General features: G+C 42.5%; 1 protein-coding gene across 1 annotated transcript in view; it reads right to left on the bottom strand.

The window, feature by feature from the left end:
* shkbp1 (SH3KBP1 binding protein 1) overlaps positions 1–26231 on the bottom strand; it is an 83263-nt gene that overhangs the window by 26032 nt on the left and 31000 nt on the right. Inside the window, exons 8-12 of the mRNA XM_060923575.1 lie at positions 24063–24153; positions 12635–12825; positions 11961–12076; positions 11005–11092; positions 965–1081 (exon numbers count right to left, since the gene is read on the bottom strand). Of these exons, the coding sequence (XP_060779558.1) occupies positions 965–1081; positions 11005–11092; positions 11961–12076; positions 12635–12825; positions 24063–24153 (603 nt within the window). The remainder of the gene's footprint in view (positions 1–964; positions 1082–11004; positions 11093–11960; positions 12077–12634; positions 12826–24062; positions 24154–26231) is intronic.

The raw sequence follows: 26231 nt of genomic DNA, 5'->3' as shown, positions 1-26231 counted from the left end.
ACATTTCCCAAATCATGTTTTCAAAGGATCTCATGTCTGTTTCAGGGGATCTCGGATCCCCCGAGTAACAAGACAGTGTTGTGAACATAGCCTACTTTGTACCGTTTCAAACTGCTGGGGTCATCCTTCATCAAACTGTTGACTTCTGTCGACAACCTTGGCTCCATATCAAGGCTGGGTACAGTGTTTGTGATAAAAGACAGATCCAATTTAACACGAATCACAGCTTACTTTCTTGTTAAAATGTGCAAAGGTCTCCACCATCTCATACTGCCTTGCACTGAAGGACTTAAGCGCTTAAGCGTGCCGTCCAAAATGGCTGCATCACGTGACTTGGTCACGTGGGTGAAATACCTCAATAGAACGGAGCTCGGCGCCGCACCCATGTGCCTCAAAGAGCTGAGTAGTATTGGGACAGGAGACTGCCTGGGAAGACCAGATCCTGGCATGGGAGGGACTTAGACTTTGATTGTTGAGGTCATCTTGTGTGTGATTTATTGATTACATTTTATCATAGGTATGTACATATGTATACAAAAACAAAGCTTTTATTATTGCAATTTGGGTTGCAATTATCCACTGTCTCTGCTATCAGTGTAAGATCTCGGAACATATCCCCCACCGATACAGTAGTCCCACTGTATTACTGTAGTCTTTTTCAAGTGAGAGCCCATTGTATTAGAATTTATAAACCAACAATAGCATCATAGAGTTAAGTGTTGTCAACACTTTTGACTGTGTAAAGTACAATAACGTGTTATTATATAGTGAAGTAAGAGCTGATAAGGGTAACCTACACTACACCACACACTTCCAAACTTACAAAAAATTATTCCACATTTTTATATTGTTAATCTAAAATTGAAAGTTTGTACTGGGATGCTTGTATCACTGCACCACTCTTCATAACCAACGTCTTGTGTAGGGTATAATGCTTCTTTTTGTGTGCATGTGTCTCTCTTACTCGTTTTAGGTGTAAGATAGACGCTAAGTGCTGTGATGGCGTCTTCGCTGGGATCTCGGTACAACTCTGTCACCAGTAAATCATTATCCTTCATCCTTAATGGAAACTTCTGCACGTCTGTGATAAAGACAAACCAATTACACATATGGAAACTTAGACATATTGTGGACATGTCAAAATATGGCACAATAAATCCATATCACAATAACTAAAACTTATGTCAAATACTGTCGCTACGCATACGTTGTGAACATTTTTGGCAGTGTCTGTGGTCATAAATTTGTCCTATACAGAGGGAGCAGAAGAACAGTACTTCTCTAAGATTCCATTTTAATTGATTCATCTGTTGTGTTTTAATAAATTGACATACTTGTTCACAACTGAGGCAATTATGTAAAGCAGTGTATATGAAATGCATAAAAATGCAGTCCACAAAGTGCAATACAGGGGGCCACGGTGCAAACGTTTACAACACAATACAGCTCTGACAAAGCACTAGTACACGGGAGACGACTGACCAGCTTCATCTCATCTCATTATCTCTAGCCGCTTTATCCTTCTACAGGGTCGCAGGCAAGCTGGAGCCTATCCCAGCTGACTACGGGCGAAAGGCGGGGTACACCCTGGACAAGTCGCCAGGTCATCACAGGGCTGACACATAGACACAGACAACCATTCACACTCACATTCACACCTACGGTCAATTTAGAGTCACCAGTCAACCTAACCTGCATGTCTTTGGACTGTGGGGGAAACCGGAGCACCCGGAGGAAACCCACGCGGACACGGGGAGAACATGCAAACTCCGCACAGAAAGGCCCTCGCCGGCCCCGGGGCTCGAACCCAGGACCTTCTTGCTGTGAGGCAACAGCGCTAACCACTACACCACCGTGCCGCCCCTGACCAGCTTTATTAGTGTAAATGTGCATAAGAACACATGGCACAAAAGCATAATGAGCAAAACCTGTGGAAGACTTTTTTTTCCTGTTTACTGATTTCTTTCCCATAGATCTAAATGCATGCCACTTTAGTCACTGTTCCTAATGAAATCAGCTGAGCAATCTTGGTAACCGAAGCTCCTGATATCCAGTTCCAACACGGAGCCTTCTTTCAGAGTCACTTTGATCTTCCCTCATGATCCAAAAGCCAGGTCAACTGAGCCTATTCAGCATGCATATATTACACACACACACACACACACACACACACACACACACACACACACACACACTAGTGCATCTCAAAAAATGAGAATATTGTGAAAAAGTTCAATATTTTTCCATCAGTTATTTAAGAAAGTGAAAATGACTCATTATTATAGACTCATTACACATAAACTAAAATGTTTCAAGCATTTTTCTATTTTAATTTTAATCAGTATGGCATACAGTACAAAAACAAAAAAACCCATCTCAAAATATTAGAATATTTCATTTCGAGTTTGAGTAAAACAGTATGAACACAGTGTATCTCTCGGTCTAGTTCAGTACACACAACCACAATCATGGGGAAGACTGCTGACTTGACTGTTGTCCAGAAGATGATCACTGATACCCTCCACAAGGAGGGTAAGCCACAAAAGGTCACTGCTGAAAAGGGTGGCTGGAAAAGGTGCACAAGCAACAGGGATGGCCGCAGTCTTGAGAGGATTTTCAAGAAAAGTCAATTCAAGAACTTGGGAGAGCTTCACAAGGAGTGGACTGAGGCTGGTGTCAGTGTATCAACACCCATCACGAACAGACATCTTCAAGAAAGGGGATACAACTTTCGCATTCCTAATATCAAGCTACTCCTGAGCAAGAGACAATGTCAGAAGTGTCTTATCTGGGATAAGGAGAGAAAGAAATGGACTGTTGCTCAGTGGTCCAAAGTCCTCTTTTCAGATGAAAGTACATTTTGCATTTAATTTGGAAATCATGGTTCTAGAGTCTGGAGGAAGAGTGGAGAGGCACAGAATCCAAGGTGTTTGAAGCCCAGTGTGAAGTTTCCACAGTCTGTGATGATTTGGGGTGCCATGTCATCTGCTGGTGTTGGTCCACTGTATTTTATCAAGTCCAAAGTCAACACAGCCATCTACCAGGAGATTTTAGAGCACTTCATGCTTCCATCTGCTGATGAGCTTTTTGGAGATGCTGATTTCCTTTTCCAGCAGGACTTAGCACCTACCCACAGTGCCAAAACTACTACCAAATGGTTTGCTGACCATGATATTACTGTTTGATTGGCCAGCCAACTTGCCTGACCTGAACCCCATAGAGAATCTATGGGGTATTGTCAAGAGGAAGATGAGAAAACACCCGACCCAAAAATACAGATACGCTGAAGGCCACTATCAAAGCAACCTGGGCTTCAATAACACCTCAGCAGTGCCACAGACTGATCACCTCCATGCCACACCGCATTGATACAGTAATTCATGGTAAAGGAGCCTCAACCAAGTATTGAGTGTATAAATGAATATACTTTTCAGAAGTTGGATGTTTCTGTATTGTAAGTCCTTTTTTTGATTGAGCTTAGGGAATATTCTAATAATTTGAGATACTGGATTTCTGATTTTCATGAGCTATAAGCCATAATCATCAAAATTAAAACAAAAAAGGCTTTAAATATTTCACTTTACATGTAATGAATATAGAATATATGAAAGTTTACCTTTTTGAATTAAATTATGAAAAAAAAAAGAACTTTTTCATGGTATTCTAATTTTTTGAGATGCACTAGTACAGGGGTTTTCAAAGTGTGGGAGAGTCAGCCCCCCCTCAGAGAGCAAATAAACAACAGCGCCCCCCCTCACAATTTTTGTTGTTGCTATACTTAATGTTCCATTTGTATTTAAAAAAAAAAAATGGTTGTTGTACACATTTTTTTCTTTTACACATTTTAAACATCTGTGCTTTTTAAAACATCTTGTTTTACACATTTTAAACATCTCATAGCATCGTTAGCTAGCACCTCTTGGCAGACAACACACTGTGGCAGTGGAGCATCTTCAGATCCAGTCCATGAAAATCCAAACTTTAAATAATCGTGGTCATACTTCCTTCTTTTTTCAGTCCCCCCAGGATTCCGCGGGCCTTTTTTGTGATTGTTGTGGGCTAAAATGTCTGATGTTGCGGGGGAGGGTTTCCAAAAAATTGCGATGAAAGTTGTGGTGTTTTTTAGGTTTTTGTTGCGATTACATTGCGGGAGGAAGTGAAAGTTGCAAGAAATTGTTGCGATTTTCTCTTTTTGTGATTAAAATTGAGTGATATGTTAAATATTAAGTTATTACCGAAAAACTATTGATTAAAAAAAACAAAGACACTGAGAAATGGTCCTATAAACAACTTTACCAATATAAAAGATTACCAGGACTACAAAAATGCAGAAAAATAGGCTTTACTTATCCAAATGCACCTGTTGGTTCAAAAGTTAAAGTGCATAGAACCTTACAGCACAACATGAAGTTACCTTAAAATATAATATAAATGCCTCAGCTTTCATGTAAGAAAAAAAAAACTATTAATACTAGTACTGTATGCAGGCAGTCTCTCCTGAAGACTAAATTAAACAATAATTATAAACTAATAAAATAAATGGCTCAGGCTTCATAGAAGAAAAAAAACAATTTGAACAGAATCTCACAGTATGATGCTGAAGCTGCTTAAACAATGGAAAATAAAATACCATTTTGGCAAAAATGTTGGCATCCATTAATTTTTGTATTAAGTAAAAAAATAAAGTGCACACAGTCCTTCACTGTAAACATAACACACTTTCAGTAACAGAATTTAAGCCTATATAAACATTGTCTCGCACATGCAGTGTTGCCAGATACTGCTGACGTTTTCCATCCCAAAATATGTTCAAAACCCGCCAAAATGCACTTAAAACCGCCCAATCTGACAACACTGCACGCATGCTGCTTCTCTTGAACATATACACGGAAGTAAGGCGGAAGGTAGTTTGTCGACGTCACCTCAAGACGACGCCAACGATTGGTCAAATTTGCGGGAAGGTTGCGGTGATTGGATATAATTGCAACACCGCCCTGAATTCGCAGGGATTGGTTGAATTTGCAAATCGCAACATCGCAAAATCCTGGAGGGTCTGGTTTTTTGCTTGGCCCAGACTCTGTCTCCTCACTCACTGTAGCTTTAGGTACTAAAAATCGATCCATTTTGTCTCTGGCAAAGGCTAGCTGAAGTTCGCTAAATGTCCGCAATAGTAACTTATTCTGGTTTATGTTTCCTCACGTTGCGCCCCCCCGAAGAACTCTGGCACGCCCCACACTTTGAAAAGCCCTGCACTAGTATATTTGTATGGCTCGACTTCGAAAAACGAAAATTTATGAAGGGGGACGTCCACGTCGGCTGCAGGCGCACTGATGGCTGACGAGGCCTATCCAGGATAGACAGACTCCGCTACAGTGGCTGCAGTTGAAGGTCTGGGTAGGGTCAGAGACAGTGGACGACGGGTTTTTTTGTCTGCTCCTTTTTTCTTCCAAGTCAGCTCTATGGGGGTCTTCAAAAGACTTGACTGCTGAGTTGATCGATCTACGCCAGCTGTTCCTGTCAGAGGCCAGGGTTGACCAGTGGGAGGGGCTGATGTTGCAAGCATTTAGGGAGGACTTCAGTAGGTCCTTGTACCACTTTTTAGGGGCCCCTCTGTTGCTTTGGCTGGAGGACAACTCACCGTACAGAACTACCTTAGGTAGGCAGTAGTCTTCCATTCTGGAGACGTGTCCTGCCCAGCGAAGTTGTGATTTGAGTAGCATGGCTTCGATCCTGGGGAGCTCTGCCTGCTGGAGGACCTCAACGTTGGTCACGAAGTCACTCCAGTGGATCTTGAGGATGGAATGGAGGCAGCGCTGGTGGAAACGCTCAAGCAGTTGCAGGTGTCGCTTGTAGGTGACCCATGATTCAGATCCATACAACAGCACGGACAGCACAACAGCTCTGTTGGTACGATGGCAAGATTTTGCTGCTCCACACCCTCTTGTGAAGTCTGCCGAAGGCACTGTTGGCTTTTGCTAGCCTGTTGTCAATCTCTTTGCTGATCTTGGCACCATTGGTGATGGTGCAGCCTAGGTAGGTAACCTGCTGCATGGAGTTGAGTTCAGACTGGTTGATAGTGATGTGGGGTGGGTGGAAAGGCTGGTCTGGTGCGGGCTGATTAAGAACTTCGGTCTTCTTTAGGCTGATTTCCAGGCCAAAGAGTTGGGCAGCCTCAGCGAAGCAAGTCACGATGTGCTGCATGGCTGGCTCTGTGTGGGCAACAAGAGCAGCATCGTCGGCAAACAAGAGTTCACGAATGAGTTGCTCCATCGTCTTGGTGCGTGCTTGCAGGAGCCTTAGGTTGAACAAGCTGCCGGTAGTGCGATAGAAAATGTATATGCCATCCTCTTCGCCCAAAGATTCCATGGCCTGACACAGCATCATGCTGAAGAAAATGGAAAACAGCGTTGGCGCAAGAACACAGCCGTGTTTGATGCCATTCAGGATAGGAAAGGGCTTGGAGAGCTCACTGTTGTTCCTCACCTGTCCCATCTGTCCCTCGTGGAGCTGCATGATCATCCTCAAGAATTTTGGGGGGCAGCCTAGACATTCCAGGATCTGCCAGAGTCCCTGCCTGCTCACGGTGTCGAAGGCTTTAGTCAGGTCCACAAAGGTCACGTACAGGCCCTTGTTCTGCTCGCGACACTTTTCCTGGAGCTGCCTGAGGACGAACACCATGTCAGTCGTGCCCCTGTTTGCTCTGAAGCCGCACTGACTTTCTGGTAGATTTTCTTTGGCAATGGATGAGACCAATCTGTTGAGAAGGATCCTTGCTAGGATTTTGCATGCAATGGAGAGCAAGGTGATCCCCCTGTAGTTTGAACAGTCAGACTTTTCACCTTTGTTCTTGTACAATGTAATGATAACTGGTTTTTCCTTTGTGAGAAACCTAGGATGTTTTTGGAGGCCTGTAGGATAGCATTTTTAAATGTGCGACCACTGCTCTTCAAGTGGGGTGTCCGGAGAGAAGGAGGAATCTGCTAGTGTAGTCTCTAGAGTAGTTTGAAATTTGGTTTTGATTTCTTCTGACTGAAGATTGCTGACTTTGAATTTATATTGTTGTGTTCCTCTTTTCTTCTGCTTTGGTTTAAACTTGAGGTCAAGTTTAACCAAAGGTGGTGATCGGTATGGCATTCGGCACTGGGCATCACCCTGGTGTGCAAGATGTCTCCGTCTCCTCGCTGACACATTAGGATGTAGTCTAGGAGGTGCCAGTGTTTGGACTGGGGGTGCATTCAGGTCGTCTTCAGCCTGTCCTTCTGCTGGAAAATGGTGTTAGTGATGACAAGATGTTGTTCAGCACAGAATTCCAGCAACAGGTGCCTGCTGTCGTTGCAACTGCCCACGCCATGCCTGCCTAGTACTCCTTTCCAGATTTCTAAGTCACGCCCCACCCTGGCGTTAAAGTCGCCGAGAATGACGACCTTGTCGTCAGCAGGGGCTTGCTGCAGAGCGCTGCACAGTTCTGAGTAGAACCTGTCTTTGTTGACTTGCTCTGCTTGGAGGGTTGGAGCATATATGCTGAAAAGGGTGAGGTTTTGCTCATTTCCAACTGGAAGACACAAGGAGATGATGCGATCTGAGCGACCCCTTGGCAGTTCAACTGGTTTAAAAACAATGGAATTCTTAATCATGAATCCAACGTCGGAGAGACACGTCTCTGTTTCGTTTTCCCTGACCAGAAGAGGATATAGCCAGCGCCATGTTCGATTAAACTGCCTTCGCTGGCGAAGCGGACTTCACAGACTGCAGCGATGTCAATGTCCAGCCTCTTGAACTTGTGAGCCACAAGTGCAGAATGACGCTCTGGGTGGTTGCTGTCGCCTGAGTCTTGCATGGTTCTGACGTTCCAGCAAATGAGTTTGAGTTTTTCTCCACTACTTGTGCCAAGTGGAGAAAACCTATTCTTTTTGGTACCATTTCGACCGCACTGAAGATGCCCGTTGACAGCGGTAAGACAACTGGGTTTGAGGAGACGAGCTTTGATTAGGCCACATTTTCTAGGCCCCTCCCCCTCTGGGGCAAGCAGTGCTGACCCTAAACAGGGCTGACCCTAAACAGGGCTGCTTGGTCACTCGGTGCTGCCGAAAGACGTCGTTGCCTCCGGGTCGGCGAACAAGCGGCCAAAACCCTGAGCCACCTGCATGGAGTTTTGAGACTGCAGCTGCCAGTGACTTCTTTCATCTGCCGTTTTCACCTCTCCCCAAACGTTGCAGGACTTGAGTTGGACGTGGAAAATTCCTTCATGCCATGCGCAAAGGGGCTTTATGGTGGAGTGCAGTGTGCGCAGAACTGGCCCCACCTTTTAAACCTGAGGCTCGTCCACCATGGCCTAGCAAGCTGGGATGATGACAGCGAATCCCTAGGTCATAGGGAGCTGCTGGAGAACAACATCAGACCACCTGCGGGACCCCCAACTCCGGATTTGTCCTCAGGGTTTACTCCCAAAGCCTTTCCCATGAATGGGTATAGCCACAAGGCAGCGGAGGTTTGAAATCAGAGTTTTCCTCTCCTAGATGAGCAGCTGTCCAAGGCTAGCGAGCCCCATCTGCCTGAAGCATGCTGGTTTAGGCGCCAGCAGCCCACTGTCGCCCCTTCTCCTGTCAGTAGAAACAGTTCCGCCAGGCTCAGAGGCTGAGCCACTCGTGAAGGCCAGGAGCTGGACTGGTTTGTCAGAGGCTGTTAGAGACGCACACCATAGGAGCACTTAACAGATAGTGGGAGCTTATCACTACCACCCCCGGCTATGACAATTGGCATAGTGTGTGTGTGGTATGTACTATATATAAAATATACATATATGCATACCTGCCAACCTTGAAAAAATTTTATGAGTACAATTTTACAATTTCATGAGTACCCCCCCCGCGTCAACCTCACCCCAACCCGGCGCGCATGCGCCCCCACAGACCACAACCAGCAGACCAAAAACACACTTTCAATCCAGTTTTATTGATTGACCTTGGGAACATAGTCCAGTTTTGTAAAACATTCTTACTGATAGACTTTGGGAAACTGTTATTGATGGCTCTTGGGAACTTCCTTCCGTTTTGAAAAGCACAACAAACATTAAATACATGTGCAAATGAAAAGAAATTAAACCAGAGCCACTCATTCAAAATAAATAACAACACATTAAATTAATACAGTATGTAAAAAGGGCACTTTCAATACAAAACATGGTATGCACAAACTTCCCATGCAATAGGTTTAGACTTTTGCATTTTTTAACATGTTGGAAGTATACTGCATTATACAGTAAAAATAGTGCATTATACAGTACACTGCAGTATTTTGTAGTATGCCTTTTTCATGTGCAAACTATTGCATTTGCATTTGAAATATTGCATTTACTGCAGTAATACTGTATAAAAAAAGCATTTGATACTGCAGTACCACGCAGGTTTTTTCATAAGAGGGATGACCAATTTCCGACTTCACATCATCTGCAAACATTCTAGGCTACCATTGACAGAAGTTACCGACTGCCCTTAAGATATACAACACGCTATGTTTTGTTGAGCACATCAATAAAGTGGTACTTATCATAGTGATTCAATGAGAGAGCGAGAGGAATTGTAATCAGGTTGCGTTGGTTACCGCATCGAATATGCAACCTCAAGTGACGGCTTCTAAGTTAAATAATAATAATAATAATAATAATAATAATAATAATAATAAGTTGTTCAACTTATATAGCGCCTTTCAAGAAACCCAAGGACGCTTTACAATTATAGACAAAGAAAAAAACAACAATAAAAAAATAATAAATAAATAAATAAATAATAAAAAGTCCACCAAGTAGGAGTCAGGATGTAATTCCAGTGGTGTAGCAGCCACAGTCCCACCAAAAGGCGCATGAAAACGAGTCCCACATCTCCAGCACAGCTGCCGTGACGCCGTCAGCCACATGGCTCAAACACCACGCCGTAGATCCACAAAGCGAGCAGAGAAGCTCCGCCACGCAGAGAGCTGGTGTGTCCCAAACCGCCTGCACAGCCGCCGCGACGCCACCGAGCAACATCGCTCGGAACATCACGCCAAGTGTTAAAGCGCAGAGCACTGGACAACCACGAATGTTAAATGAGCAACGAGCTCACTGCAGTCCACAGCTGGGAGCGCAGGCATCACCCACAGCGAACCAAGGCCTGGAGGGAACCAACGCCCAAAACTGGGTCCAGAGCTACACCACAACCGGCGGACAAAACACTCAAACAAACATCAAACTATACAAACACACAGAAAAAAAATAAATAAAATGAAAATTGAAAAGAAAAAAAAAAGCTCTAAATGAAGAACTAGCCTATACTGTTGGTGTTGTAAATGCACAAAATAACAGCTAGGAAGCTCGAGTACACGTGAAACAACCGTTTCTGTTACAAATATAAAAACGACGTCTCTAACCGACGTTTCAATCCCCGACTCGCTCTAGCCACCTGGCTGCACCGCTGCACTCAAGTCAGAGGCGCGAAGGAGGAAGGGGAGGGGCTGAAGAGGGCAGAGCGTTCCATTCTGGCTTTGAGTTTTCTCACCGATCAGCGGTATCAACTTCAGCGAGAACTTGACTGAAATGCGAGTTCAGACGATATGCGTACTTTTAATGTGAAAACGTACAGTCGTACAATGAGGTAAAAATTTGTAGCGGCTACGCAAGATGCGTACAGGTTGGCAGGTATGTATATGCCACAAAGCAGGATTAGACATTAACTGCTTGTTAATTGCGCCATAATCAACCATCGTTGGACACTTAATATGTTGCTTATGATACAAATATTATTTGACACTTCATAGCAGGGCTGTTCATACTGCCACATGCTTATTTCCCTCTCTATCTCCTTTTTTTCTTACAGTCAAACTGTAAGTAGTTTACAGAGGTAATAACAGACACCACTAATGAACAGTGCTGGGAGCATAGTTAGTGTTGTATTGTGTTACCACTTAAAAGAAATACCATATATGGGTAGGTGAACAAGATTTTAATATAAAATAATTAATAATACGCACCAATGTAATAAATGGATCCGTTATTACAGCCAAGGATGAGGAAGGACCCTGCTGTGTCATAACTGTTTATGGGAACCACATCCTGATTCTATAGACATGTACACACACAAAAAACATTCCCCTTTAGAGAAAAAAGTAAAAAATAAATACGAAATAAGCAGAAATCCACAAAGTGTCCAACATGCTATTGAATAAAAATACCGAATTTCTTTGGAATTACAGTCACATTCAAGCAGAAGTCACACCAGATGCAAATAAAATCTGTCTGGCAAAAAATGGGGGAAAAAAATTGGAAGGCACAGAGCTGGTCTTTCTGAAGGAATTTTGTACATTTCAAAACTGTAAGAATTTTTTCCCCCCTGCATTATGTTAATGTCTATTCACTCATTAACAACAAATCAGCTGTTTATTGAACCACTAATTCCCTATAGAAAACATGTCACACCAGGACTGCTTTTTTCTTTAGCATTTACCTTTAGTCTACAGTATTTCTGGCAAATAATGATTTGAAGAACATGGGAGAGTAGAAAATGGGGCTATGGGAAACCTACATCATATGATTTTAACCTCAAGTTGATTTGCCCATTGTGAAAATTAATGCAGTAACAGAGGTAGTGAAAGAAACAGCAGCATATTTGGTTTGCCCTTCATTCAACACTTCAGTGCATACAGATCTGGAAAGCAAACCAGTGAAGAAAATGTTTTTCTGAGAATGCAATTATTAAAGTCTTCTGTTATATTATTAAGTCTCCTCAGTATTATAGAAATGTTATGAAACAAAAAAAAGTGCCTGTTTCAGAGTCCTAGTGAGAGATTGAGGCAAATGTAATTAGACAGCCGCCAAGCCCGAAAAACGCCAGTTCTAAAATCCCCTGAAAAGCCTTTTAAGCTCTTTTTTTAACCCAAATACTATTACACTACATCTCTACTTTGATCTAAATAGAAAGCGGACCAACCTGCCAGTGTTTGGTTACAGCGTTCCACACACCAACTTTCCCTGTGTGGCTTGTGGCAATGAGCTGATTCCCCACAAAGAATAGAGCCTCCACCGGCACACTTAAGCTAAAGACACCTGTTTAAAAAAAAAAAAAAAAAAACCCTTTTTTTTTTAAAAATCAGCAATAAATATTCATTGTAATATTCTTAGTACTTACTATTTTACTATTTATAATACTTAATATAGGTATTCTCACTGGAGTGGGAATGAGGGAACATGAGCAAATTTAACTTCCTGATACAGAGAAGCAACTTTTCTGTGGATCAGAATCCATTGTGGTGGAGTGTCTAATATTGAACATCATTCTCTGCCTAACTGTTGTACGCCACTCTGGATAAGAACGTCTGCTAAATGCCTGTAATGTAATGTAAAAAGCACTTACTAAAGTACATCAGAAGTGGGATGGCACCATTCAAAAAGCAACATCATCATCAACTGTGCACAGTAATGAAAAAAACTCAGACTCCACATCCAGTGTGCTGCTGTGTTTTTGTCATGTGCTGACAGTCTGCATCACTTCTATTTTACACAGTAGTCATGGTTTGTGCACTGAGTTGGGAATGCTAAACAGGATCTCATACAGCAACTGTGGAATTCTCACTTTAATTCTCAGCCATAAAAAGGAAATGTTACCAATCTCATTTCCATTTCCATCAGGACACACTGCCCATAATATGATCTCTGTCCCAGACGCCACTGCAACCATCTTGTCATTGTCTCCGAGTGATCCGCCCATGACTTTAGCATTGAGTGCTACTCGATCGATTATCCAGTCCAGTCTGGGGCTCGAAAACACTTGCTGCCAGCCTGTCGACTCCTTAACCCTAAAAATGGAAAGAAAGAGGGACAAGAGGAATTTTTGCTTAATTCTGACTGTTTTCTTTCATTTGTAATTATGTTTTACTATCCACACTTCTTATCTGCTACTGTTAATATTTTTAGCTCATCTGGCCACAGGCCAGGCCAGATGAGCTTATGCAATCATACATCATCTGTCCTTCGTTGTCCGTCCACAATTTACAAAAACTGCTACTCCTCATACAGGATTGATTGAATTTCAATCAAACTCACATACAATGTTCCCCAGGTGGGTATGCATAAAAGTGGTCAAGATGGTGGTGCCAGCTGTCATATTTAAGATTTTATGGGCATCTTGGCCGGTATGAGCTACAGCCTCATTGAAGCTACCATATTTTTCTAATCATTAAAAACAATGTGGCTTTTTTAACAGTGCAGCTGCCCAAAAAAAAAAAAAGAAAAAAAAAATTTTTTTTTTTTTGGGGGGGGGGGGGGGGGGGGGGGGGTATAAAACATCCTCATTATAGTTGCTCAGCCAAGACATGTTGTGTGACCAGAGTTTTCTCCTTACTGTTGTACTGGAGCTATGCAATTGACAAAGTCTAACGTACCCAATATCTATATTACCATATGATCTTGTGTTATTACACACTGCCTGGCCAAAAAAAGTCACCATTTGAAATTAAATAAGCAAAGACTTAAGAGCCTTTGATTGGATAATTGCTGCAGTGATAAACATCACAGCTGGCAACAATTCTTTTAACCCTAACTGATGCAGTGAGTAGCTTCTCATTTCTTTAAGAAGCATGTCGGAAGACGTATCGTATGCTCGTGGAAAAGATGGTGCTGTATTTCAGATGGGTCAAATCTGGGTACTAATGAACCATCAACTTTATAGAATAAACGTGATTGGAAAAAATAAAATCCTGACTGACAATAATCAGACATCACTTAAATACTCGGTGAAGTTCAATCATTTAAAAAAATAAATGAATAAAAAAATAAAAAGACAGTACAATTCACAGCTATGTTTAATAGTGAGAGTAAGAGCATTTACACACACACACACACACACCAAATCTGATGAGAATTCAGAGGATTGGGACTAAACAGTTATGTGGCCATAAGAAAACCACTTGTTAGTGAAGCTAATCAGAAAAAAAATGCTTTAAATTTCTAGGGAACATAAAGATTGAACTCTGGAACGATGGAAAAAGGTCATGTGGTCCGATGAGTCCAGAGTTACGACAGAGTCCTGACCTTAGACCCCATTGAAAGTCTTTGGGATGTGCTGGTCGATTCTCCAGTCATCAAGACAAGATCTCAACGAAATTTTAATTGTGGATGGAAATAAATCCTGTCATGTTGCCTAAGGTTGCCGAAAGAATGCCACGCTGAATGCATGCCATAATCAAAGCTAAAGGTGGTCCAACGGAATATCAGAGTATGTGACTTTTTGTATGTTTGTTTAGTATGTTTTCGGGTTGTCCGTGCGTCCGTCCGTCCCAAAACCTTGTGAACACGATCTCAAAGGCTAATGAAAGGAATTTCACCAAACTTTCACCATTTGTGCACTTTGGGACAAACATGAACTGATTAGATTTTGAGGTTAAAAGGTCACAGGTCAAGATTACTGTGAGGTCAAATGTCCATCCCCAAAACTTGTGAACGCCATCTCTCAAAGACTAATGAAAGGAATTTCACCAAACTTTCACCATTTGTGCACTTTGGGACAAAGACGAAATGATTAGATTTTGAGATCAAAAGGTATAAGGTCAAGGTCACTGTGAGGTCAAATCTCTGTCCGAAAACCTTGTGAACACAATATTTCCAAGGCAAATGAAAGGAATTTCACCAAACTTTCACCATTTGTGCATTTGGGGACAAACATTAACTGATTAGATTTTGAGGTTAAAAGGTCACAGGTCAAGATTACTGAGGTCAAATGTCCATCCCCAAATCACAACTTAAGGCGTGTAGTCTACCAGGCGGAGGCATCCCCATCGACGCCGTTGGCGTCGAGTTCTATCTAGTTTTCCCCTTTTTTGGCTGGGCAGTATATTATCTTACATTAACTACTATAAATATTATAGACATTATTTTAGTATTAAATATTACTATAAATATAAAAACATTCTATAAATCAGATCCTCAGTAAGTGTGGGCAATATGACAAATCCCATATCACAATACCTAGAGACATTGACAATATACGACATGCATCACACTACAGAATAGTTGTATTTGAGGGAAAAAAATAAAAATAAAAAGCCTATTAATATATATAAAAATTTAATATCTACAAAATTAACTATTTAGACACTGAAAATGAGGTGAAATTATAATTCTGTACAAAACTGACATTTAACCCTCTGGGGTCTGAGGGTATTTTCTGGCACTCTAATGATTTTGGCATGCTCTGATTTTGCTGTCAATTTCAACAAATCTAAGCAGTATTTTCAAAGTCATATGACTTTTTTGTATTCAGCACAAGTTGAGCTGCTGAACTCCAAATCCAAACTTCCATTTATAACTTGAACATTTCCTAATTCCACAGGTCACTTTATACTATTGCACTTTATAATATTTTTACTGCTGCATAATTTAAATTTAATACACTTCATATTTAATTCTGTGCTGAGCCAAATTGCAATTAAATTTCGTTCGGTGTACACTTGTTGCATACTGAATGATAATGAAGGTTGTCCAAGTCTAATAATATCTATGTAGTGTGTATCATGATTGTACTTAAAGATAAATAAAGTTGTAAAAAGCAGTTTTAGAACTGTGTTGGAATGGGGGGGGAACATGACCTTACCCACTGTGACAAACCGTTTTCATCACTTGAGGTGATTCTGTTCAGTATTAGGAATGTATCAAGCACAAAAACTTAAATCTGTTCCATTGATTTGGACAATTAACATTCAATGAAGAGAGTGAAAACCCCTCCCACTGCCACCTCTTATTCCCATCAGGTCAAGTCACAATGGGAAAGGTATTTTTTTTTTCCCAGACATTCCAACACAGTTCTAAAACTGCTTTTCACAACAGCTTCATTTATCTGGTATTTGACTCTTTGCAGTGTGTCTTGAAATTAACTCTTGTATTGTTTTACTCTCCCCTCCTAGAACTGCCATCTTATTGTGGTGGAGGAGTTTGTGTGCTTGAATGATCCTAGGAGCTATGTTGTCGGGGCATTACGCCCCTGTTAGGGTCTCCCAAGGCAAACAGGTCCTAGGTGACAGGCCAGACCAAGAGCAGTTCACCAAACCCCTTATGGAAATTAATAAAACAAGGACCGTGACGTCGCCTGGTATGGCGCAGCCGGGGCCCCACTCTGGAGCCAGGCCCGGGGTTGGAGCTCGTATGCGAGCGCCTGGTGGCCGGGCCTTTGCCCACTGGGCCCGGCCAGGCTCATCCCGAAGCGGTGACGTGGGTCTGACCTCCTGTGGGTTCACCACCCACAGAGGCAGTAGTAGGGGGCTGGTGCAGCGGGCAGCAGTCGAAGGCAGGGGCCTTGACGACCTGATCCCCAAACACAGTGGCTAGCTGTTGCGACATGGAATGTCACTTCGCTTGGGGGGGGGGGGGGGGGGGAGCCTGAGCTTGTGCGGGAGGTTGAGAGGTACTGGCTAGAGATAGTCAGGCTCACCTCCACACACAGCTTGGGCTCCGGAACCCAGCTCCTCGAGAGGGGCTGGACTCTCCACTTCTCTGGAGTCGCCCATGGTAAGCGGCAGTGAGCTGGTGTGGGCTTGCTTATAGCTCCACAGCTCAGCCGCCATGTGTTGGAGTTTACCCCAGTGAACAAGAGGGTTGCCTCTCTGCGACTTCGGGTCGGGGAGAGGGCTCTTGCTGTTGTTTGTGCCTATGGGCCGAATAGCAGTGTAGAGTATTCGGCCTTCTTGGAGTCCCTGGGAGAGGTACTGAGAGGTGCTCAGACTGGGGACTCCATTGTTCTACTGGGGGACTTCAACACTCACATGGGTGACGACAGTGACACCTGGAGGGGCGTGATTGGGAGGAACAGCCTCCCCGATCTGAACAAGAGTGGTGTTTTGTTATTGGACTTCTGTGCTAGTCACGGTTTGTCCATAACGAACACCATGTTCGAGCATAGGGGTGTCCATAAGTGCATGTGGCACCAGGACACCTTAGGTCAGAGGTCGATGATCGACTTTGTCGTTTCATCTGATCTCCAGCCCTATGTCTTGGACACTCGGGTGAAGAGAGGGGCTGAGCTGTCAACTGATCACCACCTGGTGGTGAGTTGGATCTGCTGGCGGAGGAGGAAGCCAGACAGACCTGGTAGGCCCAAACGTATGGTGAGGGTCTGCTGGGAACGTCTGGCCGAGCACTCTGTCGGGGAGGTCTTTAACTCCCACCTCCGGGAGAGCTTCTCCCAGCTCCCGAGGGAGGCGGGGGACATTGAGTCTGAGTGGACCATGTTCTCTGCCTCCATTGTTGACGCGGCTGTTCGGAGCTGTGGCCGCAAGGTCTCCGGTGCGTGTTGTGGTGGCAATCCCCAAACCCGGTGGCGGACACTGGAAGTAAGGGATGCCGTCAAGCTGAAGGAGTCCTATTGGGCCATGTTGGCCTCTGGGACTCCTGAGGCAGCTGACGGGTATCGGCAGGCCAGGCGTGCCGCAGCTCGGGCAGTTGCAGAGGCAAAAACTCGGAACTGGGAGGAGTGGCCATGGAGGAGGACTATCAGTCAACCTCGAAGAAATTCTGGCAAAACGTCTGACGCCTCAGGAGGGGGAAGCAGTACTCTGCCAACACTGTTTACAGTGCGGGTGGGGAGCTGTTGACCTCGACTGGGGATACTGTCGGGCGGTGGAAGGAATACTTCGAGGATCTCCTCAATCCCACCGTCATCTTCCATTGAGGAAGCAGAGGCTGATGACTCAGAGGTGGACTTGTCCATTACCTAAGTCACTGAGGTGGTTTGCAAGCTCCTCGGTGGCAAGGCACCGGGGGTGGATGAGATCTGCCCCGAGTATCTCAAGTCTCTGGATGTTGTGGAGCTGTCTTGGCTGACACGCCTCTGCAACATTGCGTGGCGGTTGGGGACAGTGCCTCTGGAGTGGCAGACTGGGATGGTGGTCCCTCTTTTCAAGAAAGGGGACTGGAGAGTGTGCACCAATTATAGGGAAAAATCACACTTCTCAGCCTCCCCAGGAAGGTTTACTCCAGGGTACTGGAGAGGAAAATTCGGCCGATAATCGAACCTCGGATCCAAGAGGAACAATGCGGTTTTCGTCCTGGTCGTGGAACACTGGACCAACTCTATACCCTTCATAGGGTGATCGAGGGTTCATGGGAGTTTGCCCAACCAGTCCACATGTGCTTTGTGGATCTGGAGAAGGCATTCGACCGTGTCCCTCATGGTATTCTGTGGGGGGTGCTTCGGGAGTGTGGGGTTCGGGGCTCTTTGCCAAGGGCTGTCCAGTCCCTGTATGAACGGAGCAGGAGTCTGGTTCGCATTGCTGGCAGTAAGTCAGACCTGTTCCCAGTGCATGTTGGACTCCGGCAGGGCTGCCTTGGGTCACCAGTTCTGTTCATAATTTTTATGGACAGAATTTCTAGGCACAGCCAGGGGCCAGAGGGAGTCCTGTTTGGGAACCACAGGATTTCGTCTCTGCTTTTTGTGGATGATGCTGTCCTGTTGGCTTCTTCAAACCAGGACCTTCAGCATGCACTGGGGCGGTTTGCAGCTGAGTGTGAAGCGGCTGGGATAAGAATCAGCACCTCCAAGTCCGAGGCCATGGTTCTCGACCGGAAAAGGGTGGCTTGCCCTCTCCAGGTTGGTGGAGAAGTCCTGCCTCAAGTGGAGAAGTTTAAGTATCTCGGGATCTTGTTCACGAGTGAGGGAAGGATGGAGCATGAGATCGACAGGCGGATCGATGCAGCCTCTGCAGTGATGCGGTCACTTTACCGGTCCGTCGTGGTGAAGGAGCTGAGCCAAAAGGCGAAGCTCTCAATTTACCGGTCGATCTACGTTCCGACTCTCACCTATGGTCATGAGCTTTAGGTAATGACTGAAAGAACAAGATCACAGATACAAGCTGCCGAAATGAGTTTCCTTCGCAGGGTGGCTGGGCGCTCCCTTAGAGATAGGGTGAGAAGCACAATCACTCGGGAGGAGCTCGGAGTAGAGCCGCTGCTCCTCCACATCGAGAGGAATCAGCTGAGGTGGCTCGGGCATCTCTTTCGGATGCCTCCTGGATGCCTCCCTGGGGAGGTGTTCCAGGCATGTCCCCCCGGGAAGACCCAGGACACGCTGGAGGGACCATGTCTCTTGGCTGGCCTGGGAATGCCTCGGTGTTCTTCCCGAGGAGCTGGCCAAGGTGTCTGGGGAGAGGGAAGTTTGGGCTTCCATGCTCAGACTGCTGCCTCCGCGACCCGGCTCCGGATAAGCAGATGAAGATGAGATGAGATTGTTTTACTCAATTCAGAGCCACAATCAACTCTGTTACTCAATTACTCTGATTTTGCTCCCACTCCAACTCCCAATTTTATTCTCTAAATTCCAAGTAGAGCAAAATTAACTATTTTTGAGGAAAATACTTTTAACTCTGGAAAAAAATTGCTCAGTCATTTTTCCTGTGTGCGCACTATAGTGCACACACATCAACCGATCTGCTCATAAGAAATATTTACACATACTCAAGTTGATCTTTGGCTGGATCGGGTCAAAACAAACAAAATAAATAAAAGCACTGCTCATCTTCAGTGTTGCAGTTCTCAAGAGTGAATTGAATTGCTGTCCTGAATCATGAAATGAATCATGAATTGAATTGCTGTCCTGAATCATCCAAAGCATATAAAATCTGCGTGCCATCTCACAACAAGTTTTACCTCCAAATAGTCTAAACTATGTCTGACAGAGTTTATCCTGTTTATGGTGGGCGTTCCCACCACAAAAGAGAAATCAATTGAAACCAAAAGAGTGAAAGTGATTATCATGCCATTACCATGTGAATAGTCTTTTATGAATGTGTAAGTGGGCGCTCAGCACTCCGACTCCAGTGTGACTGAGTAAGGTGACAAGTTTTATGTTTCATCTATTTTAGGTCTTTTAAAAAAATATTATTTGGCAGTGGGCACATAGGAAAGTGTAATGTATACATTTTCTGTCCATATGTTTATCATGCTTGTATGATGAAAAACTCAAAGATATTTCTCAATACATGACCTACTCATTCTAAACCTGTTGAGCTTCGTTGGCAAAGCTCTCGACCCCAGAGTGTTAATACATTTAAAGATTCAATACAAAATTAGAAGACATCTAAATCATCTGCTTCCAATCAGTTTACAACTGTTACAAAAAATATCCAGATGTCCTTGATATAACAGAAAAATGCATCAAGACATACACTGATCAGCCATAACATTAAAACCACCTGCCTAATATTGTGTAGGTTCCCCTTGTGCTATCAAACCAGCTCTGACTCAGCTAGGCTTGGACTCCACAAGACCTCTGAAGGTATGCGGTGGTACCTGGCACCAAACCATTATCAGCAGATCCTTTAAATCCTGCAAGTTGTGAGGTGGGGCCTCCACGGATCAGACTTGTTTGTTTAGCACATCCTACAGATACTCAATCAGACTGAAATCCGGGGAATTTGGAGGCCAAGTTAACACCATGAACTCTTCACCTGTCAGTGATTTTAAAGTTATGGCTGATTGGTGCAAGACATCATAATAATATATTGTCATACTACCCAGCCCTAGTCTTTGGTAATGTCACACAGACTTGTTCATGTGATTTAGGACACAAATATAACTTGACTCCAGCCTATAAAAATTAAATTCACCATGCAGAGGAACATGAACAGTATGGGGTCATTTATCTTGGAGAACAAGATTTGTAAGTGGAATACTTTAGATATCTGACATAGCCTGACTGAGCTACATTAGATAAAAGGAGAACATATTTTCACTGTTCAATTTTAAGCTATTTAAAGGATATACGCAGAACCATGGCCTCACGTTTTGTTTATAAATGCCTTGAGACCTCAAGAATGGCACAGGAATAGTTTTAAGCATTAACAATAAATCTAATATCGTCAATTTTATGATTAAAGTGATTTATATAGGTAGCGGTCTGAGTGAATAACCTTGACGTCACCGCAGGAAGGCTATCTGTCTCGTCACCATTTTCGCTATACTAAAACACAGAGCTGACTGCAACTCCGATCCTCCATTTTGAGCTAATTTATTGCCATACCACATAGATGTGTTGCTGGCCGGTGCAGCAACACAACAGAAGGTGGATTTACGTTGCATTCATGGCCCAAGACTGTTCAAACTGCAAAGATTCAGATGCGTTTTGCGAGAAGTTCATGGGCACATTGGGCGCCTACGAAGTGGTCTCTCCTCTGCTCTGCACATTTTACTGAAGACTCATATGAGGCCTCTGATCTGTTGAGGAGCGTTGGCTATAAGCTTGTCATGGGTTTCCCCAAAGCGTTTTAGCGTATCGGGCCCGATATGCTTGCTCTGCCTGCCGATACGCTTAGTCGCTTTAGTTAAAATCCGATACGCTTAGATTTATACCGATACGTTAAAATTTCCTACCGACAAGTAACTAGATACATAGGAGAGTAAATAACAGATCCATTTACATACTGATTGATAGTGTTAAACAAGCAGTCTTTTTTTCCAATGTTTGTGTTGATTCTGTCAAAGTAATATGTCCGCGTGGTATGATGTAAACAAACTAATCTGTTGGCTACGTCAAGATCACGTGTTCAAACCGTCCAATAAAAATATCGAAAGAAAACGTCAAACATCCCGGAAGTTTCCGATTCGTTATAAGCGATCTCATTGGCTGCCGATGTTGTCCCCCACCAGACGGACAAAGCCGACTGACTTTAATAAACGAGGAGACGACTCGCTGGACAATTTGATCCACATCAGCATGGATGACAGCGAGATGGACTATGAGAGGGCTGCCCAACATTGGGCCAAGCAAAAGCCAAGGAAAATTAATCTGCTTTAAAGGAGTAGAAAACTTAATTCATTAGTTTGGGTTTGCAGAAAGATTATGTACTTATAAACACTCTCACGAAGTGAAGTTGTCCAAACGTGTCAAATATAGCATAATTTCAAATAATCATCATAAGCATTTTTGGCAGTGTGATGTCCCTGGGATCCATTTAACAAAAGAAGGCTCCGGATTATTCTTTTGTTAAAGGGTCACAGTGACATCACACTGCCAAATATGCTTATCATTATTATTCGAAATTATGCTACATTTGACACTTATTAACACAACCTCTTCATGAATGTTTTTATAAATACATAATCTTTCTGCAAACTTAAATGTAGGAATTAAGTTTTCTTTTCCTTTAAATATGTTTTAATCTTAATCTAGTCCATTTAATAAAGTGCCAAAATGTAAACTTTATAATATGCACTTGCCTTACTTTTCTTTTCAGTGCATCTTAGTTATACATATATTATGGTAATTGCATCAGAAACATTCTAAATCATTACAGTTATAGTACTACAGCAACTTATTTTAAGGTGGCAGTTCTTAGGTTCAGATCCCTTTGTGATCAACAGGAGGTCATGATGATCGAGTCTCTTCAGTGGATTGCATAAGATGGAGCAAACCACTGTTCATATTTTCATGCACATTTTTGTTACAACACTACTTGATCATAGATAATTAAGTGCAAGGTATCCCTGTAGATTTTCAAATCTATCGTATACCTAAGTAATCTATAACAAAACAGTTTAACTTGCATGTTGAACTTTAAGGTGAAATTTCAAATGTGTTTACATTAATACTATTTAGGTCAGAAATCATTGAAGCACTGTTAAAATCTATCCTATAATCATGTATCTAAAACCTCTCAGAGACCCTGAAAATGCACCTGAGAGCATCTATTTTCAAAAAACTTTCCGGGGGGCATGCCCCCGGACCCCCCTAGTTTCACTTCGCGCCGTTGACACTCAATTGTCTGTGTTTTACCATGCCCAAATTTAGGGCTTTAATTTTTTTCTAGGGAAAACACTGCTTGTATTGAAAGAGGATACAGTACCAACAATTAAAGGAAAAAAACTACAAGAAAAGGAAAGTTTTTTTTGTTTATTTTTTTTTTAAAAAAGGAAAGCAAGTTCAGTTGCACCAGTTCTCCCGGAGCATGAGCCGAGTGACGTTGATAAATCCCGGGACGGAACAGGATGCGACATATCACTTGGGCAGTGACGTCCCCGCGGTTGTTGCTAAAACTGGTGACGTCCCGTCCTGGGTTTTAGTAATTGTCTGAGCCAAGCAGTAATGGAGTACTCAGGATGGAGAAAATGGAGAATGAGTGGACCAGCCGTCTGATTTCTCCGCTGGATATGCTTGCCTCAGCAGCAATAGCTCACCCTTACGTGGAAGAAGCGAATGAACGGAGAACTAAACGAACAACTGAAAGTCAGACTGTTTCAAAACAATCAGCCTTCAAGAAGCAAGAACACAGATGGGTAAGACACGACTCTCATTTGGATACAAAAACAACAACACTCGTTTACTTGCATTTAGATGAATACATGTAATCAGTGGAATGAGTTGTATTGTGTTTTTAAGTTACCGGTATGAGATTATTTAATTTGCTTCAGAATGTGATTGTCTCAGTTCATCTGATTATTCAATTAGCCTTTCACGTTTTATCAGTGAAAATGCATGCATGTACATGTCTGTTGCATAAGTTCTAACACCTACAGTATCCTGTTTTAATGAGAGTCAACCCACAATCAATGAAGTCAAATCAGTCTTAGTTGAGCAAGTCGGTAACGGTATTTCTTATGGTCACCATAAATTTTTATTTATATGACTAGTCTCTAGCTATTAAAGGCCTTGGCCTTAAAACCGGTTCCTGCTGTGACGTCACACACTCAGGGCTGGCTGGCTCAGCGGGGCAGCTTGAATGACAACTTTGCAGTTGATTTTAACTCTCAAAAATATATATATATTTTTTTATTCCCATTTATGCAGCATACAAGAGAGTCAAGGATGGAGATACTATCCACTCAGAAATGTACTTAAAAATAAAGGTTCTGCATCTCTCCTTTAAACATTTCAGCTTGTCCTTTAATAATGGGGTAATTACTACATAGTTTCTGTCCAGATTTTTCTGTCAGAAACATTTTTGATCTGAAACAATAACCAAAACCGTTACAGCAAAACATGGAGAATTTACACCCTTTCGTGCAATAGTACAAAAAAGTGAGCATTAAATATTTACTAATTATATTTGTTTACCTGTAACACACCACAAACTGTGCATAAGCGACTGCAATCCAGTTATGATGGCCACATATGATCCGTACCATTCCTGGATCTGAGCCCTGACCTGAAAAACAGAGAAAGGGAGTTTTGCACTGTGAACGTGTACTCTAGGTCACTCTACATTAAAAATTAACACACTCAAACTCAACAGCATCAGTCCTCTATGGACATCAATCAACCCACAATTTTATTAAAACATGCTTCATAAGCACCACCACAAACATCTCACAATCAGCAGCTCACAGTTCAAAGTCACAAATCACACAGCCTATTCACTATATAGCTCACATAAACATCACACAAATGCCTGACTGTTATACAGGGTGTTTCAAAAAATCTTTTTGAATTTAGAAATTTCACTTTGCCAATTCTCGTTCAATTGACCTCAAATTTTAACAGCATGTGTGGAAACAGGTCAAAATTTTATGCTTATTTTTTTTGTTTGTTTTTTAAAATCTTTTTAGGTATAGAAATGTCATTCGCTGGTAAAGAAAAGGCGTTTTGTGTTTTAGAGTATGCTCAAACACAGTCAGTTCTCTAAAAGTGCACCAACTGCAACAGATTTGGACATGGCACAAAAAGTTCAAAGAGGAAGGCTGTCTGTGCAGGGCCAAAGGATATGGACGACCACCAGCGGGTTCATGAATATTGAAAATTTGTGAAATCGTTCATGGAATCCACATTCCTTTGAATTTCTCATTCAAATTTTGAAGACTAAATCTTACACTGTTCAACATTAAACCTCTTCAGTTTCATTTGCCTAGACCATGTAGTTCCTGGGATATTTACATCTCAAAGAATATACTTAAAAAAAAAAAAAAAAAAAAACACCCTGTAAGATCACACTATCAAACTTCATCATGTACTATGGGTATTCATGCCCTAAATGGAGATGTTACATTGATAAGTCATTCTGGGCTTTTTATTACTAGTCCAGCGAGTAATATCTATTATGCTGCTGAACAAGATAAAATGAAGTACCAAAACAGCACCCCATGTGGTGACTAATTTGTGGTTTTGGGCATGCTTCAGAGATGCCTACCCCAAATTTTGAATTTCAGTATTCTTGAAAACATTTTTCAGTATTTTGGAATGACTTTCAGTAACATTAATTTATGCACATTTCCATTATAAAGAGGTATTATATACCAATATGTTTAACATTTAAATTATTAAAAAGAACTGTTTTGTGTGAATTGAATAAACAAAACGCGAGCAGCCATCTCAACTGAATTTCCACTCAACAAATTTCTAGAGCATACAATATATCACATTTTTATAAATACAATAGTGTTCCCTGTTTGCAGACATTACGGTTGACTACCAATCATTGGTATTGAATGTAACTCCTCAAAAGTATTATATTATATTGCCTGGCAAAATGTTCTACCTGTTAACGGATTCTAATAAAATTTAAAAAAAAAAAATTTCTTATTTCATGCCAAAGAGAGTCCGACATTGTTATCTTAATGTCCCAATATATAAATACTTCAGCATAATGCTTCAGAAGAGACATTGAATAAAATGACATTTATAATTGTATTTAAAACAGTGGAATGATCAATTTTTTGCCACAATCCCAACAGCACTAATCATAAAATTCTGTTTTTGATCATACCACATGTACATTTGCACTTGCAACACTGAAAAGACTTTGAATTAAAGAAGTACAGCCAGTGTTTGATATTTCAGTGAATAAAAATCATACATGTAAAAAGAAACTGAATAAGTTTAACTCACATTTCATGGCACTAATTGGCAAGTTCAACTCCAAGCATAGGTCAACCATCACCGCTTCAGCATGTGTCACGTTCCATGTTTTTTCATCCACAGATTTCGTAAAAAACTGCTGGATACCCCCAGATTTACTTTCCGCCTGACTCGCCATTTCAGCATACTCCATATGTTTTTTTTGTAGTTGACATGCCGCGTGCAGTCATCGCGACCACCATGAGTGATGTTAATGTCAGTTCTACACAGTTTGCAGTGCGCGTATCCATTGCCCTTTTGACTGGGTGTAATGCACGGCCATTCTACCATATCGAAAATAGCGCGAACAAATGTGCAGAATCTGCGCACGTCACACACAGCATGTGCGGAATCTGCGCACGTCACACACAGCATGTGCGGAATCTGCGCACG

The sequence above is a fragment of the Neoarius graeffei genome, chromosome 6, assembly GCF_027579695.1.
Source record: "Neoarius graeffei isolate fNeoGra1 chromosome 6, fNeoGra1.pri, whole genome shotgun sequence".
NCBI classification, from domain to species: domain Eukaryota; kingdom Metazoa; phylum Chordata; class Actinopteri; order Siluriformes; family Ariidae; genus Neoarius; species Neoarius graeffei.
Note: the sequence above shows the minus strand (reverse complement) of the source record. Positions and strands in the feature narration are given on the sequence as shown.